This window comes from Myodes glareolus, chromosome 7, assembly GCF_982192425.1.
Source record: "Myodes glareolus chromosome 7, mMyoGla1.1, whole genome shotgun sequence".
Lineage (NCBI taxonomy): Eukaryota > Metazoa > Chordata > Mammalia > Rodentia > Cricetidae > Myodes > Myodes glareolus.
Window position 1 is genome coordinate 102,239,871 of NC_142032.1, and position 12,966 is coordinate 102,252,836.

General features: G+C 48.8%; 2 protein-coding genes across 3 annotated transcripts in view; both read right to left on the reverse strand.

Annotated features, from left to right (window-relative positions):
* On the reverse strand, positions 1 to 2,209 carry LOC148121571 (acyltransferase PGAP2). 2 transcript variants are annotated; one of them, XM_085692823.2, is made up of 4 exons: positions 2,169 to 2,209; positions 1,972 to 2,066; positions 1,261 to 1,369; positions 1 to 1,054 (listed from the first exon to the last, which is right to left on the reverse strand). In XM_085692823.2, the coding sequence occupies exons 2-4, from the start codon at positions 2,014 to 2,016 to the stop codon at positions 924 to 926; spliced, it is 285 nt and encodes a 94-aa protein (XP_085548949.2). In that variant the 5' UTR covers positions 2,017 to 2,066; positions 2,169 to 2,209; the 3' UTR covers positions 1 to 923. The 2 variants fall into 2 exon arrangements, with proteins under 2 accessions (XP_085548949.2, XP_048285668.2); XM_048429711.3 differs by having other exon boundaries at positions 1,960 to 2,066; positions 2,169 to 2,197.
* The window catches only part of LOC125397349 (acyltransferase PGAP2), an 11,723-nt gene continuing 716 nt past the window's right edge, over positions 1,960 to 12,966 (reverse strand). The window contains exons 2-4 of the mRNA XM_048429707.3: positions 11,516 to 11,690; positions 2,169 to 2,422; positions 1,960 to 2,066 (exon numbers count right to left, since the gene is read on the reverse strand). Of these exons, the coding sequence (XP_048285664.2) occupies positions 2,057 to 2,066; positions 2,169 to 2,422; positions 11,516 to 11,680 (429 nt within the window). The 5' untranslated portion in view covers positions 11,681 to 11,690 and the 3' untranslated portion in view covers positions 1,960 to 2,056. The remainder of the gene's footprint in view (positions 2,067 to 2,168; positions 2,423 to 11,515; positions 11,691 to 12,966) is intronic.

The window sequence follows — 12,966 nt, forward strand, 5'->3', positions numbered from 1 at the left end:
TTGTTGGCAAAAGAAAAAAATTTATTATCCTTTGAAATAAAATATACAAATAAAAGCTGGGGAGCAGTAGAGAAAAATGAAGGAAAAACAAGGAACCCATTCTGGAGTACAGAATTCTACCTCTGACCCCTGTCCCCTTGCCAGAGGGAAAGGTCTTATAAGCCTGTGATTTTAGGGGCTATTTTGTTTGTTTTCTGAGACAGGGTATTTGAGTGGCCTGAAACTCACTGTATAGACCAGGCTGGCCTTGAACTCATAGCTGTCTGCCTGTCTCTGCTGTGCTGAGATTAAAGGCATGTGCCACCATGTCTGACATTTCATTTTTGAGATGAGGTCTCACTATAGCCCAGGTTGGCATGGATCTTGAAGCAGTCCACCAGTCTTAGCCTCCACTATGCTAAACTTATAGGCATATTTCAGCGCGCCCAAAAAGCCAGTGGTTTAAACGGGGAGGAAAATACGTTTGATGTTTCTAGGACGAGTCATTTGTCAAGTACAGGGCACTACTGCCATCAGATGGCCTCACACACCAACACAGCCTTCCCCCCAGTCATACACAGGGACACAATGAGGCTCATGGGAAGGACCCCTAGAGAGAAATGGCTGTGACTGTGATCTTCAGGTAGCCGCACTGCTCAGTGGTTCTTAACCTCAGTCAGAGGGGTCTGTGTAAAGGTCAAAAACTGGATAATGGTCATGAACCTCAGGACTTTTTTTTTTAAGCACCAAGTGGTGGAGCTTTCAGTTTACAGTGATGTCTCTTGACAACCCCTGTGGGGCTGGGTCAGCTCGTCATACCCGCTCTTGCTCTTCTCCCCTAGTCCTCAGTTTGAGAAGGGTCCAGAGAGGACATGGACATAGGGAGGCCAGAGTGGTTTCTTGTTTCTGGGCAGTAGGTTCTCTTCCCAGCATCAGAGAAGGGTTTAGAATCTCTTCTCCTCGACCTGAGAGGTTATTAGCAGCTCTTTGTTCCCGAAGTCCCACCAGGCTGTCATGTGGAACGCCATGTTGGTTAGGACAACAGTGTACTCCAGGATGGCAAAGATGGTATACACTGTTACGAGGACACAAGGAACAGGGCACAGTGAACCTCTTGGTTTACCCTCTTAGTGACTTCTTAAGCATCACATTACCAACCCACCACAGAGAACACAGTGACAGCCAGTACCCAAGACTACCGCCTACTACAAAAGCCCCAAAGCCCAGCAGAGCTGCTCTGCGGTCACTTGTGAGCATTTCCAGACCCCAGCCTGGCCTCACCTCCAGCCTCACAGTACATGTTGTGCCGGAAGTACACAGCCAGCGCCGAGAAGAAGGAGATGAAGTTGATGATGAAGAGCCGCTGTTTCCAGCTGTAGGACTTGCGATCCTAGAGGACGGACTATTTGATCACTCTGTAGCTTGTTGGGTATATGTGGGTGGGTTTCCCTCTTAGACTCAGTTCCTAACGGCTGGGACTTCCCTCTTGCATCCCAAAGTGGTCATGGAAGGGAGTGTAGGCAGGGGCAGCGAAAATGATGAGCATGTCTACATCCCTGCATCTAGGGGGATAACGAAACCAAGGAATAGTGCTATCTCTCGCCCTTCCCACTTCAGCGGGACGGAGTAGGAAAGATGCATGGAGTTCACCCACCAAGCCAACACTTTCAGGTACAGTGGGGCAAAGAAAGGCCATGTATATGGGTGGGGATTCTTACAAATCAGTCCACTGACATTGTGTTTCTAACCCACTGGGCCTGGCTGCTACCCTTGATTTGGGCCCCATATCCAGCCTCTATGCATTCTCCACTCAAGTTAACCATTCTCCACTTTTCTCCAAGTCTCAGCCCAAAGCCCCCATGCCCTCTTGCTGAGTTCCAAATGGAAAGTCGTTTGTCACCCATCATTACCCACATCCTAAGGACAAATGCTCTTGATTTTCTTCTGGGCTTCCTAGTGCCCAGTAGGGGTAGACCGTACCTCCTGACTTACTGTGTGCTTCTTGGTCAGCCGCCAGAGAATGCAGGTGAGGAGCATGTAACTGAGAGAGGCCGCGATAAACACAATGAAAGCATTTTCATGGATGGCTGGAGGGAGAAAGGAGGATGGACCCCACCCTCACCCTTAGGCACGAAAGGGGGCTGCATCCCCTTCCCGTGCCCTTCACCCCTCCCTTGTCGGGCACCCACTGAAGTCCTCGGAGGAGGAGACGTAGGTGAGCACGAGCAGCGCGAGGTTCTCCACCACGTTGAGACTGAAGTTGAGGCGGCAGAGAAGGCGGTAACCCGGACACGGGGATGCACAGCTGAGGTAGTGGTTCCAATAGGCGAAGGCCACCAAGAAGCGGGGGTGCCGAGTGCAGGCCAATGCAGAAGCGCCACACGTAGCGCTGGGGAACCTCCCCACCAATGGCGGAGCTCACTGATGGCAGGTAATTGGGCACCTAAGAGAGTTAATCAGGGAGACTAGGCATCTCCTTTGCTGGTCCCACCCACCAGGAAGGCCTTCTTCCCACCTATTAAAGCCACTCCCTTTTCGTCCAGGTTCTCCAGGCGCCCTTGTAGGTCCCGGGACTGACATGTTCACTTCCTAGTCTGTCTGGGATTTGGACAGGGTAAGATTATCTCCATCTTTCTTGAGATTGGAACCTGCACATTTGAGCAGGTGTGCATATGAGTTCAGGTTCTCCCTATGCTAATAGCTCTGGGATGTGCCTGAATATGGCTCTGTGGGCATCCCAGGATCCCAGGTTTGAGGCCTGAAGATCAGGATGAGTCACAGATCTTTGGACTTTATTTGGAACAGAGCCACCCTGCTGAGCTGTTCCTCTCAACTGCTCCCGGCTCCACTCTTCCCCCTAGGCAGGTACACTAATGTGTAGAGTATGCCATGAGATCCTGAGGGAATTCCTATCCTGATCATGTGATCATGTTAAAGAAAGTGGGATCTTCCCGGCAGACGAGGTGGTGCACACCTTTGATCCCAGCACACAAGATGCAGAAGCAGGAGGAGCTCTGAGTTTGAGGCCAGTCTAGTTTTCAGAACAAGTTCCAGGACAGCCAGAGCTACACAGAGAAATCCTGTCTCCAAAACAAAAAGAAAGAAAAAGAAAATGGAATCTTCTAAGGTAATATATTCTAAGAAAATGGCCTCGCTGGGCACAGTGGTGCACACCTTTAATATCACAGAGACAAAAGGAAGACGAAAAGCGAATGAGCCTATCCCTGTGCACCAATTCTATCTCTTTCGCGTGCCTGGAACTCCGCGTTCTTCGTGGAGCAGCAGTCTCACTCCTTAAGCATGGTAAGAGAGGGAGGTGAGAGTGTGGAACGAAGGAGTGGAGTTCTCTGTACAGACAAGCCTGAGGATGGGAGCACTGTGGGCGGTGGTGTAGTGGGGCCGGGGCAGGGGTGGGAAGAGGTCTCTTGCAAAGCAGTGATTTGCGAGCGTTGACACACATGGACTCACGGGGGAATTGTATGACATGCAGGCCTGGAAGGTGAGAGTTGCTTTTGTGAAAGAATCCAATACCAGAAGCATCAGTCCATTGCCCACACACTTTTAGACTCAACAACAGCCAGGGTAGTGTAGATGCCAGCAACCCAGAGACCCTGCTATGACTAATTCTGGAAGCTCCATTCCTTCCTTCCAAAGATGCTGAATGAACCTCTGGACCGCTGCTACAGTGAGCAATGCGGGAGGGACCTCTCAGGGCATGGGGTAGGCAATCCAAGGACCTCACAGCCACCTCAGCACTGCCAGAGGAAGCTAAGTGTGGAGTTCTCAGAGAAGCTGTTCTAAAAGCTGGATCCGAATCCCAACTCTGCCTTTATTATCTAGGTGATCTTGAGCAAGGCCCTTCACCTCTCTGAGCTCCCCTGTCTACACTGGTAATATAGTTATAATGTCACCTATCTTATAGGGTGCTTTATTTAATTTTGTTTAACTAAGACAGAGTCTTACTATGAAGCCCCAGCTGGTCTGGTACTTGCTATATAGACCAAGTTGGCCTTGGATTACAGAGATCCACCTGAGAGTGCTGGCGTTAAAAGCATTCACCAATATACCTGGCTGACAGAGCCTCTACAGTGTCAAGCCCACAGTGGGTATAAAAGTGATGGCTTTTATAAATCAGGCGTTCATAAAAAGTCTGAGAAAAAGGCTGTGAGTCAACAGGGCTACGGAGTATAAGAAAACCGCGAGCGGGAAAGGCAGCACACCAGACAGTGAAAGAAACCTCTTGCCCTTACAGCCTCTCTCATGCCCTGAGTTGGTGACTGAGTGCAGCCTTCCTAAAACAGTCATTCTGAAGACTGCTTCCAATCTCAGCCACTTTGTGGGTGCCAGGACCAGTATCTAAAGCCTACTGGGAGAACATTCTAGGTGGTAGTACCTGACTGAGAAGAAGAGAAGGTTGGTGACTATCAGGCTGACTTCACAAACTTCTTCCAGATAAAGGTGAGGCAGGACTTTAGAGTCTGTGCCACCCACCACATACAAACATACACACATAAACCAGGTAAATATTTCCACTTCCTTCTCCAGCACATCGTTTCCCTACTTCACTACCTGTGCCTACAACAACCTCAAAAACTATCAGACACCAGATGCGTACAGTTCATTCCAAACGTCGCCATAAGCCCAGAGCTGAAAGTACTGATGGGCAAAGAACCCTTTTCTAATGGAGAAGTAGATCAGAAGCTCATAGTGGGGAAGTTCTAGGAAATCCCCTAACCAGGGGCTGGAAAGATAGCTCAGGAAATGTTTGCTGTGTGAGTTTAAGTCCTGGAGATCAGGTAGAACAGGCACAATGGCAGGTACTTGTGATTCCAGTGCTGGGGAGGCAAAGAGAGGGTGATGAAGCTCGCTGGCCGGCCAGCCTAGTCAAATGAGACTGTCTTAAAAAACAAAGTGGATATGACAACCCAAGATTGTCCTCTGGCATATGCGCGCACACACACACTCCTTATCGGATTATACCATTAAAAAATAATTCTTTTGGCCTCAGGCAAAAGTCCCCACCCCCATATATACTACTGGTTATAAAAGGCTTATCCACCTTCTTATCCTCCAACCCCTTACCAACTCGACAAAAACTCCAGCTCCTGATAATCCTATTTATTCCTTCTCTGGGCTCCACCTTCTCATCTGGTGCTGGTCTGTATCTCCTTGGTGCTGGTCACCAGTAGTACAAGCCACTGGAGTAGCATTCCCACTGGTCTCCCTATTCTTTTTTGGGGGGAGGGGTTTCAAGATAGGGATTCTCTGTGTATATCCCTCACTTTGGTAAACCTCAATCTGTAGACCAGATTGGCCTCCTGTCTCTGGCATGCTGGGATTAAAGGTGTGTGCCACCACTGCCTGTCTTGGCCTCCCTATTCTTGATCCCTAGTCTTTCTGCATTCAGAAGCTGGAAGGAAATTCTAAAGCACAGACCTGATCATGTCTCTTCTTGCTTAAAATCTTCCTAAAGCTTCCATTACCCTCAGGATAAAATGCACAATTGTTAGCCTAGTATTCACAATGATCCTTTTTCACCTCTACGTATTCCAGCAACAAAGTTCCCTCCTTCTGGAAAGAAATCATCTCCAGTATCCAAGCTGGGTTAAATGTCTCCTCTGAGCCCTGAAGCCCCTGGGTTCCCCCTCTTTTTTTTTTATCACAGTAAGAACCTCAATTCAATAGCAAGTGATGGCTCAGTGGTTAAGAGAGCTTGTTGCCCTCTCAAAAGACCCCAGTTCAGTTCCCAGCACCCACCCCAAGCAGCTCACAGCCACCTGCAACTCCAGCTCCAGGGAATCTGATGCCATCTTCTGTCATCATTCCCACATATCCATACACAGACACACAGAAATAAATAAAAATCAAATCTTTAAAAAAAAAAAAGAAAGGAAAAGAACTCCAACTCGCTACATTGTAACTATGTCTAAGAACTGTCTCTTGTGTGAATATGCTAAGAGCAAGTGTATATTCATCTCCATGCCTCTGACACACAACTTGTATTCCTGATCCCTCAGAAAAGACCTGGGAGACTGATCTGGGAAGCAGGAAGTTCATCCTGGTTTCTAGCTAGCCTGAGTGGACATGGGTTGTGGGGCCTAGAGCTGCCAGTAGAGAAACCAAGTTAGAAGATCACAGAACAGGGATGGTTCCCCTAATCTGAGATAAAACTACCTGTTACTTATCCTGGCTCCGATTTTTCTTTCTCTCTTCCTCCTTTTCCTGCCCAATTCTGCCCAGTCCCAATTCCTTCCCTCCCTCAGGTGCCCTCAACACCCTCTGCCCCAACTCTTTGTACTTTCTGTAATCGTCTCCCAATTGTCTCCCAGCTCTTAGAGGTGGTGGTGACTCTGCTCTCCGAGTTCCTGTCTCTAATTTCTCCATGAATTCTGACTTGTCACTTCCCTCTCTCTGACCTTCCACTTTTCTCCTCCTCCTTGATCTTCCCTTACCACTGCCTCATAACCTTGCCCCTGCCCGAGGTGCGGGGAAGCCTGGAACTCACCCCACAGTCAGTGGCCACCGTGTACTCAAAGTGGAACACCAGAGACCAGATGATGCAGAAGAAGAAGCCGAACAGGGGAAAAGTGATGACCCACCAGACAAAGGCTGTGAAGCAGAGCCGGAACACGGTCCCATCGGGGTCCAAGGGTGCAGAGAACATCCTGTAAGGAGTGGTCCAAGCAAGGCAAGGGATACAACTTGGGGCCTGGTAGGATACCTGGGTCTTGGAAAGTGGAGCCTTTTCCAGAACTAGTTCAAGGAAAAGCCAGAATATAAGTGGAAAGCAGGAGAGAAAACAAAATGATGGGGTAGGAGTGGCACACACAGGCATGGGCGTCCTTAGGAACTGCGGCACACTGATACTCTAATCCTGCCTCTTAAAGAGTCGAGACAGCAAGAGGGCCCCAGGGGTCTGAACACTGGCGCTGTGGTGGTCTCACTTCACAACACTGCCCTCACGGCAGCTGGGCAGGACTGTTCCCATCACACGGCAGATGACAAGTAGCTCTAAACTAAGGACCCTTGGCTCAGACGAGCTAAGCCTCTCGCTGACCCTGTCTGATCGCATTCCTCCTTCTCACCCATGTTCAACTAGGAACAGTGAGTGTGTCCAAGGCCCATTCCAGCAGAACTACAGGTTACCAGCCATTCCACCCCCAGGCTCTTAATGAGCCAAACCACAGGATCCTGCAGAGGACCAAATGTCCATTCTCTCCTTCTCAGAGGACTACCTTATCCAATCCAATCCAATTTATATTTGGAGGAATATAAACAAGGGTCTTTGGAACCTTCTCCCTTCAGCTTCAGCTTACTGTACTGAGTCAAACTCATCCCGGTTAAGCACAAGCCCAGGAAGCTGGCCTTTTCCCATTCCTTTTTCCCTCCTGGAAGAGGAGAACCTCCCCACGTCCCTATGGCCCTGACCACCATGACTCCTCCAGCTGGGCTCCCTTCTGGGGCAAGCTGGGACAAACAAGAGATGGCTTTGGATTAAAAGACCTGGGACCAAATCTTTCCTTGGATCCCATACTTCCTCCTACTAAGGAGTCTACCAGACTAGCTCTTCATCAGGAATAGGGTGGAATGGGAAGCTGATCAAGAAACACTTACACTGCGTGCTGAAGAATCCTGGGCTGGGATTGAGGACTCCAGTCAGACTGAAACTGCTTCAAACCAGAGGGTCCCACCCCCAGGTCCTCAGGGCCTGCCCTCCGCCCACAAAGCCAAGTTCTCCACGCCTGCCCAGGCACACAGCCTTCTCCGAATCAACAAGGCCACCTCATAAATCCCAGAACACTGTGCAACTGTAAGAGGTGATAGTGACTAAGATCGGCCCACTAGCTTTTCTGCCAAGCAGAGGCGGATATCTTTCTAAATATTGTGTCCAAGGGAGACAAGTGCATTTCTAGAAAGGCAAAAAGAAAAAGAAGAATGGGATTTGGCTCTGTTTGTTTGTTTGTTTTTGGGTTTCCCAGTAGCTTTGGAGCCAGTCCTGGAACTCACTCTGTAGACCAGGCTGGCCTCAAACTCACAGAGATTCACCTGTCTCTGCCTCCTGAGTGCTGGGATTAAAGGTGTGCACCACCACTGCCTGGTGGATCTGGTTCTTTTTGATTGAAACATGACTGGGAATATTTTTTTAGCTCTACCAAGAGAGTTACCTGCTCCTGCATTAAGAGAACCAAGTGAGTCGAGCAGTGGTGGAGCATGCCTTTAATCCCAGCACTCGGGAGGCAGAGGCAGGAGGATCTCTGTGAGTTCGAGGCCAACCTGGTCTACAAGAGCTAATTCCAGGACAGCCAGGGCTGTTACACAGAGAAACCCTGTCTTGAAAAACCAAAAGAGAGAGAGAGAGAGAGAGAGAGAGAGAGAGAGAGAGAGAGAACCAAGTGTCTGAAGAGATGGCTGAAGGTTAAAGCACTGTGTCATACAGCCTGATGACCTGATATCCCCCAGAATGCATGCAAAGGTGGAAGAAGAGAATTGACTCTCAAAGTTGTCCTCTGACTGACACACGTGTGCCATGGGACATGCATGCATGATTACATGTGCTTGAGCACACACACACACACACACAAACAGTAAATAAAAACAGAATCAGATCTGAAAGAGTTCTAGGTAGGCCTTAATATGAGCTATCAGTGTCCAGCCTGTACCTATACAGAAACAGCTAATGGTAGCTTGGGCTGTGTCAATAAAAGTCTGACAGAAATAGGAAGGAACAGTATTGCTTGTGCATTTATTTCCCAGGTTAGCTGAAGGCTTATTATCCAGACCTGGGCCCAATAAAGACAACACAGTTACCAACTGGATTAAGTCCAAGGACATATTTAGAGTTGTAAGGAGTCTACAGACCCTATCCTGGGAAGGTTTCCTGCAAAACTTAGAGCTATGCTTCTAGGACAGACTTCGGGGTCTCCATTACTGTCTTTTTATCTCTGCAGGCCTGATGTAAAAGCCAGGAGGAAAGAATAGTTCCATGGTTATCACAGCAGAGCCAAGGCCAGGGCAGACTTTTTAACAGATAAAAAAATCTGTTAGCCAGGCATGGTAGTGCACGCCTTTAAACTCAGCTCTTGGAAGGCTGAGGCAGGTGGATCTCTGTGAGTTCAGGGCCACCCTAGCAGGTTTAAGCCAGCTAGAACTGTACAGTGAGATTCTGACTCAAAAAAATCACCCTCTCCCAATCTATGCTTATTAGAAAAAAAAAAGAGTGTGCTCATTCTCAGTTATTAAACCCCTGTAGCTACAGAGAAGGGAGCTCCCTGTTACTTGGGATATATAAGCAGAGGCGATATCATTAATGATGGTGTGTCACACTAGGTTACGTACTTTATTCCTAGGGTTGTCCCTTCCTGAGATACTCTGGATAAGAAATTCAAAGCATAAATGAAAAACTTCAATTGTATCCAACAGAAGAGCCCCAGGGAGTAGGGGTGAAATATTCCCAGGGTCACTAGGCAAGCAGCTACCCATGCTTTCCTAACTGGTATGCCAAGAGTGGGTAGTGGGTATCAGGTAGGCTGAGGTCATTGGACCCGTTAGCCCTCAGGGCCAGCCAGAAGGGCAGAACAAACAGGCTACTCTGTTTAACTTATAAGCTGTAAAACCTTTAATTTTGTTTGGACTATCTGCCTTTCCCAACCACTAGACTGGGAAGTCCTATCTATTTATCCAACAAATACTTTGTGCCTCAGTGCAGGGCTTGTTCTCATGGAGATCCCAGCATGGTGAGGAAGACAGACACAGATATGGTGTGAGAGAAATGGGGGACTAACAGCAAGAAGAGCACCTCAGAAAGGCTAGGCAAGGGGTTCTAGAGGAGGAAACACCCTGGAAAGATTTTCAGAATGGACAGGAGTTAGGTAATGGGAACATGTCTTAGCAAACACTAAGGCAGAAAATGATCCTAGACCACCTAGCTCAGTGGTTTTCACCCTTCCTAATGCTGTGACCCTTTAATACAGTTCCTCATGTGGTGGTGACCCACCCCCCACACACACACCACAAAATTATTCCGTTGCTACTCCAAAACTATAATTTTGCTACTGTTATGAATTGTAATATAAATATCTGACATGCAGGATATCTAATATGCAACCCCTGTGGGGGTCATGAGCCAGGTTGAGAACCGCTAACCTAGCTACTCACTTTTCTCCTGGTCCTGTTCCTTTTATTCACTTTTTACTTATTTGTTGGAGGGTGGAGTAAGACAGGGTTTGACTCTTTAGCCCAGGTTGACCTTGATTTCTGGTGAATCCTCCTGCTCCAGCCTCCCTCCTGCTGGGATTACAGGCAGGAGCCACCACCTCTGGCTTCCCTATTCTCTCTGATATCTCTCATCAGACTGTGTGCTGTCAATCAAGGCTCATGCCTACATATCAGAAAGAAAAAAAATTCAAGTCGTACCGAACATACTCACCCCAAACTCCCAAACAGGCTCTGCTAGACCTCATCCCCCTATAGAGCAGATGGTTTTCAGAGAAGTCTGAGGATCGTATAAAGCAAGCTGGCTGGGGCCTTCAACGCTCTAAGGTCAGTTAAGCTCCATGTCCAGGCTCTGTCTCAAACTGGGGCCACCTCCTAACCTTACGGTCTCTTATCCCTTCTCATTCTCTTCCTCCTCCTGTTTTCCTCCCTTGGCACTCCCAGCCCGCCTTCCCATGCTGCTCTACCTGGAGCTCTACATTAGCCCCAGGAAGGAGCAGGGCAGGCATCATCCACCTCTCTCCTCTAGACACATAGAAACTGAAGCTCACGCTCTGGTCTCGGGGAGCACTGTCGGTCAGCGAATAGGAGTAGAGCAGATGTCAACACAGTCTTACCCTATTTATTCTGACATTTTATAGAGAAAGAAACTCTTAAATCTCTCTTCATAGCTCAAGCGGCCTCAGAGGTATGGGGCCTACCTAGAACACATATCCATGCACATAACTAGGTCCACATAGACAGATCGAGTTTCTTTCACACACATAACCTTTCTCGAAGCCATTAAATATAGGCACAATCACTGACACATACATGTACAAAGACACATTCCCACAAACGAAGGCATAAGCCCACGACAACACACTGAGACCTACAGTGTCCTCTATTCCTGTCTTATCCTTCCAGGAAACCCTGGAGTAGGTACTGGATTCTGGGTTTTTATAACTCTGTTTGTTTCTAAGGCAGGATTTCTATATTCCTGGCTGCCCTGGAACGCACCATGTAGATCAGGCTGGCCTCAGAGATTCACCTGCCTCTGCCTCCCAAGCGTTGGGATTAAAAGCGTGCACCTCTAGACCTGGTCCAGGTTCTGGGTTGGGGACTGCCCAACTTTAATGACCCCAGCTCCTAGAACCTTCATGGAAAGTAGAAGGAGCCTAATTTATGAGACCTCAATTTACAAGCAACCCACCACCACCCAGGAGCCCACCATAACTGATGGAGCCTACAGGAGAACTGGCTCATTCTGTTGACATCAAATCAGAATCTCAGAAAAGATCCAGACGGGTCTGAATATAATACACCACTGCCCTGCAAGCCCTACCCCGCAGTGTGTAGACGTCGTCTCCTTGAAGTGGAAGAGCAGGGACCAAAGGATGCAGAAGAGAAAGGCGACGAGCGGACAGCAGACCGTAATTAGGGCCACCATGGTGAAACGGAGTCGGACTAGGGTCCCATCCCGGTCCAGCGTCAGAGGGACCTGGTACATCTTGTCAAACCTGAGGATGGAGGGCAAGTCAGGGTCCCAGACAGCCGGGCTGGGTGGCCAGTGGTAACACTACGCTCCTGCACAATCCAAAACTTAGCTATGCTATGTAGCAGGGAGTACGAGGAGACTCCAAAATTTTTACAGTTCCTGTCCTGAGTAGGGAAGACTGACTCAGAATCCCAAGGTAACGTCTTCTCCTCAACCTTCTGCCCAGCTAGACAGGCCTAGACTGCAGTAGTTGATTTAGCTAGTGTCTCACTGGTTCAAGAACCAAACTTTAAAGCAACTGGTTAATAGAGTGGCCCATGTCCCCCTTCCCCACCCCCAAGTCTCTGACCCAGCCTCTCGGTTCTCACTGCTCCTCTCAACAGTGCAGGCCTGGTTCACTTTCAGGCCCTTCCCAGACTCGGGTGCTGTATGCAGGCACAGTGACCCAGTGCAGCAGGGACTCCATGGAAGCTGACAGAACCTCCATCCCATGATTGTCCCTGCCTGGGCCTCACGTGCTCTGAAGGGTGAAAGGCTTTGCAGAATCAGGCCTCATGTGTATAGGTCAGAGCTGCCTGGTCAGCTTCTGGTGGCTTCTCAGTACCCAGTGCCTCCCGAGATGGGGTAAAGGTTCTTCCCTCAGACAAGAGTTTCTGCTAGGCTGCCGATGGAGCTCTGTGAGTTCAAGACCAGCCTGGTCTACTGAGAGAGTTCTAGGACAACCAAGGCTGTGTTACACAAAGAAGCCCTGTCTCGAGAAACAAACAAGAAAGTTTCTTTTTCTTTTTTTTTTTTTTTGCTTTTTTCAAGACAGGGTTTCTCTGTAGCTTTGGTGCCTGACCTGGAACTAGCTCTTGTAGACCAGGCTGGCCTCGAACTCACAGAGATCCACCTGCCTCTCCCGAGTGCTGGGATTAAAGGCGTGCGCCACCACCGCCCAGCTGAAAGAGTTTCTAAGGTGAGGCACTAAAATAGCTAAGTGCACTAACAACCCTAGAGCAGGTGCAGAGAAGGGACGCTGAAGCAGGATCCGACTCAGGATCAGCAGGAAGGAAATGGAAGGCTCACAAACAGCTGTGTACTTCAACTCTGACTTTCTTCATCCCTCTGTCTCTGGACCAAAACTCTAGGCAGGAAGGTCAGATTAGGACTAGAGTGAGCCAAGGACAAAAGAAACAAATGTACTGGGCATGGAGGCCAGCCTGGTACACACAGTGAGTTCCAGGACAGCCTGGTCTACAGAGTGAGCTCCAGGACAGCCACGGCTACAAAGAGAAACCCTGTCTCGAAAAAAAAGA

Excerpts from the sequence above, each read along its gene's own strand:
- LOC148121571 (XM_048429711.3), bottom strand. The coding sequence starts at position 2,016 with ATGCTCCTCACCTGCATTCTCTGGCGGCTGACCAAGAAGCACACAGTA. Across the intron at positions 1,370-1,959 it reads AGCACACAGTAAGTCAGGAG|GATCGCAAGTCCTACAGCTG; the intron begins GTACGGTCTACC and ends TCCGTCCTCTAG. Across the intron at positions 1,055-1,260 it reads CATGTACTGTGAGGCTGGAG|TGTATACCATCTTTGCCATC; the intron begins GTGAGGCCAGGC and ends TCCTCGTAACAG.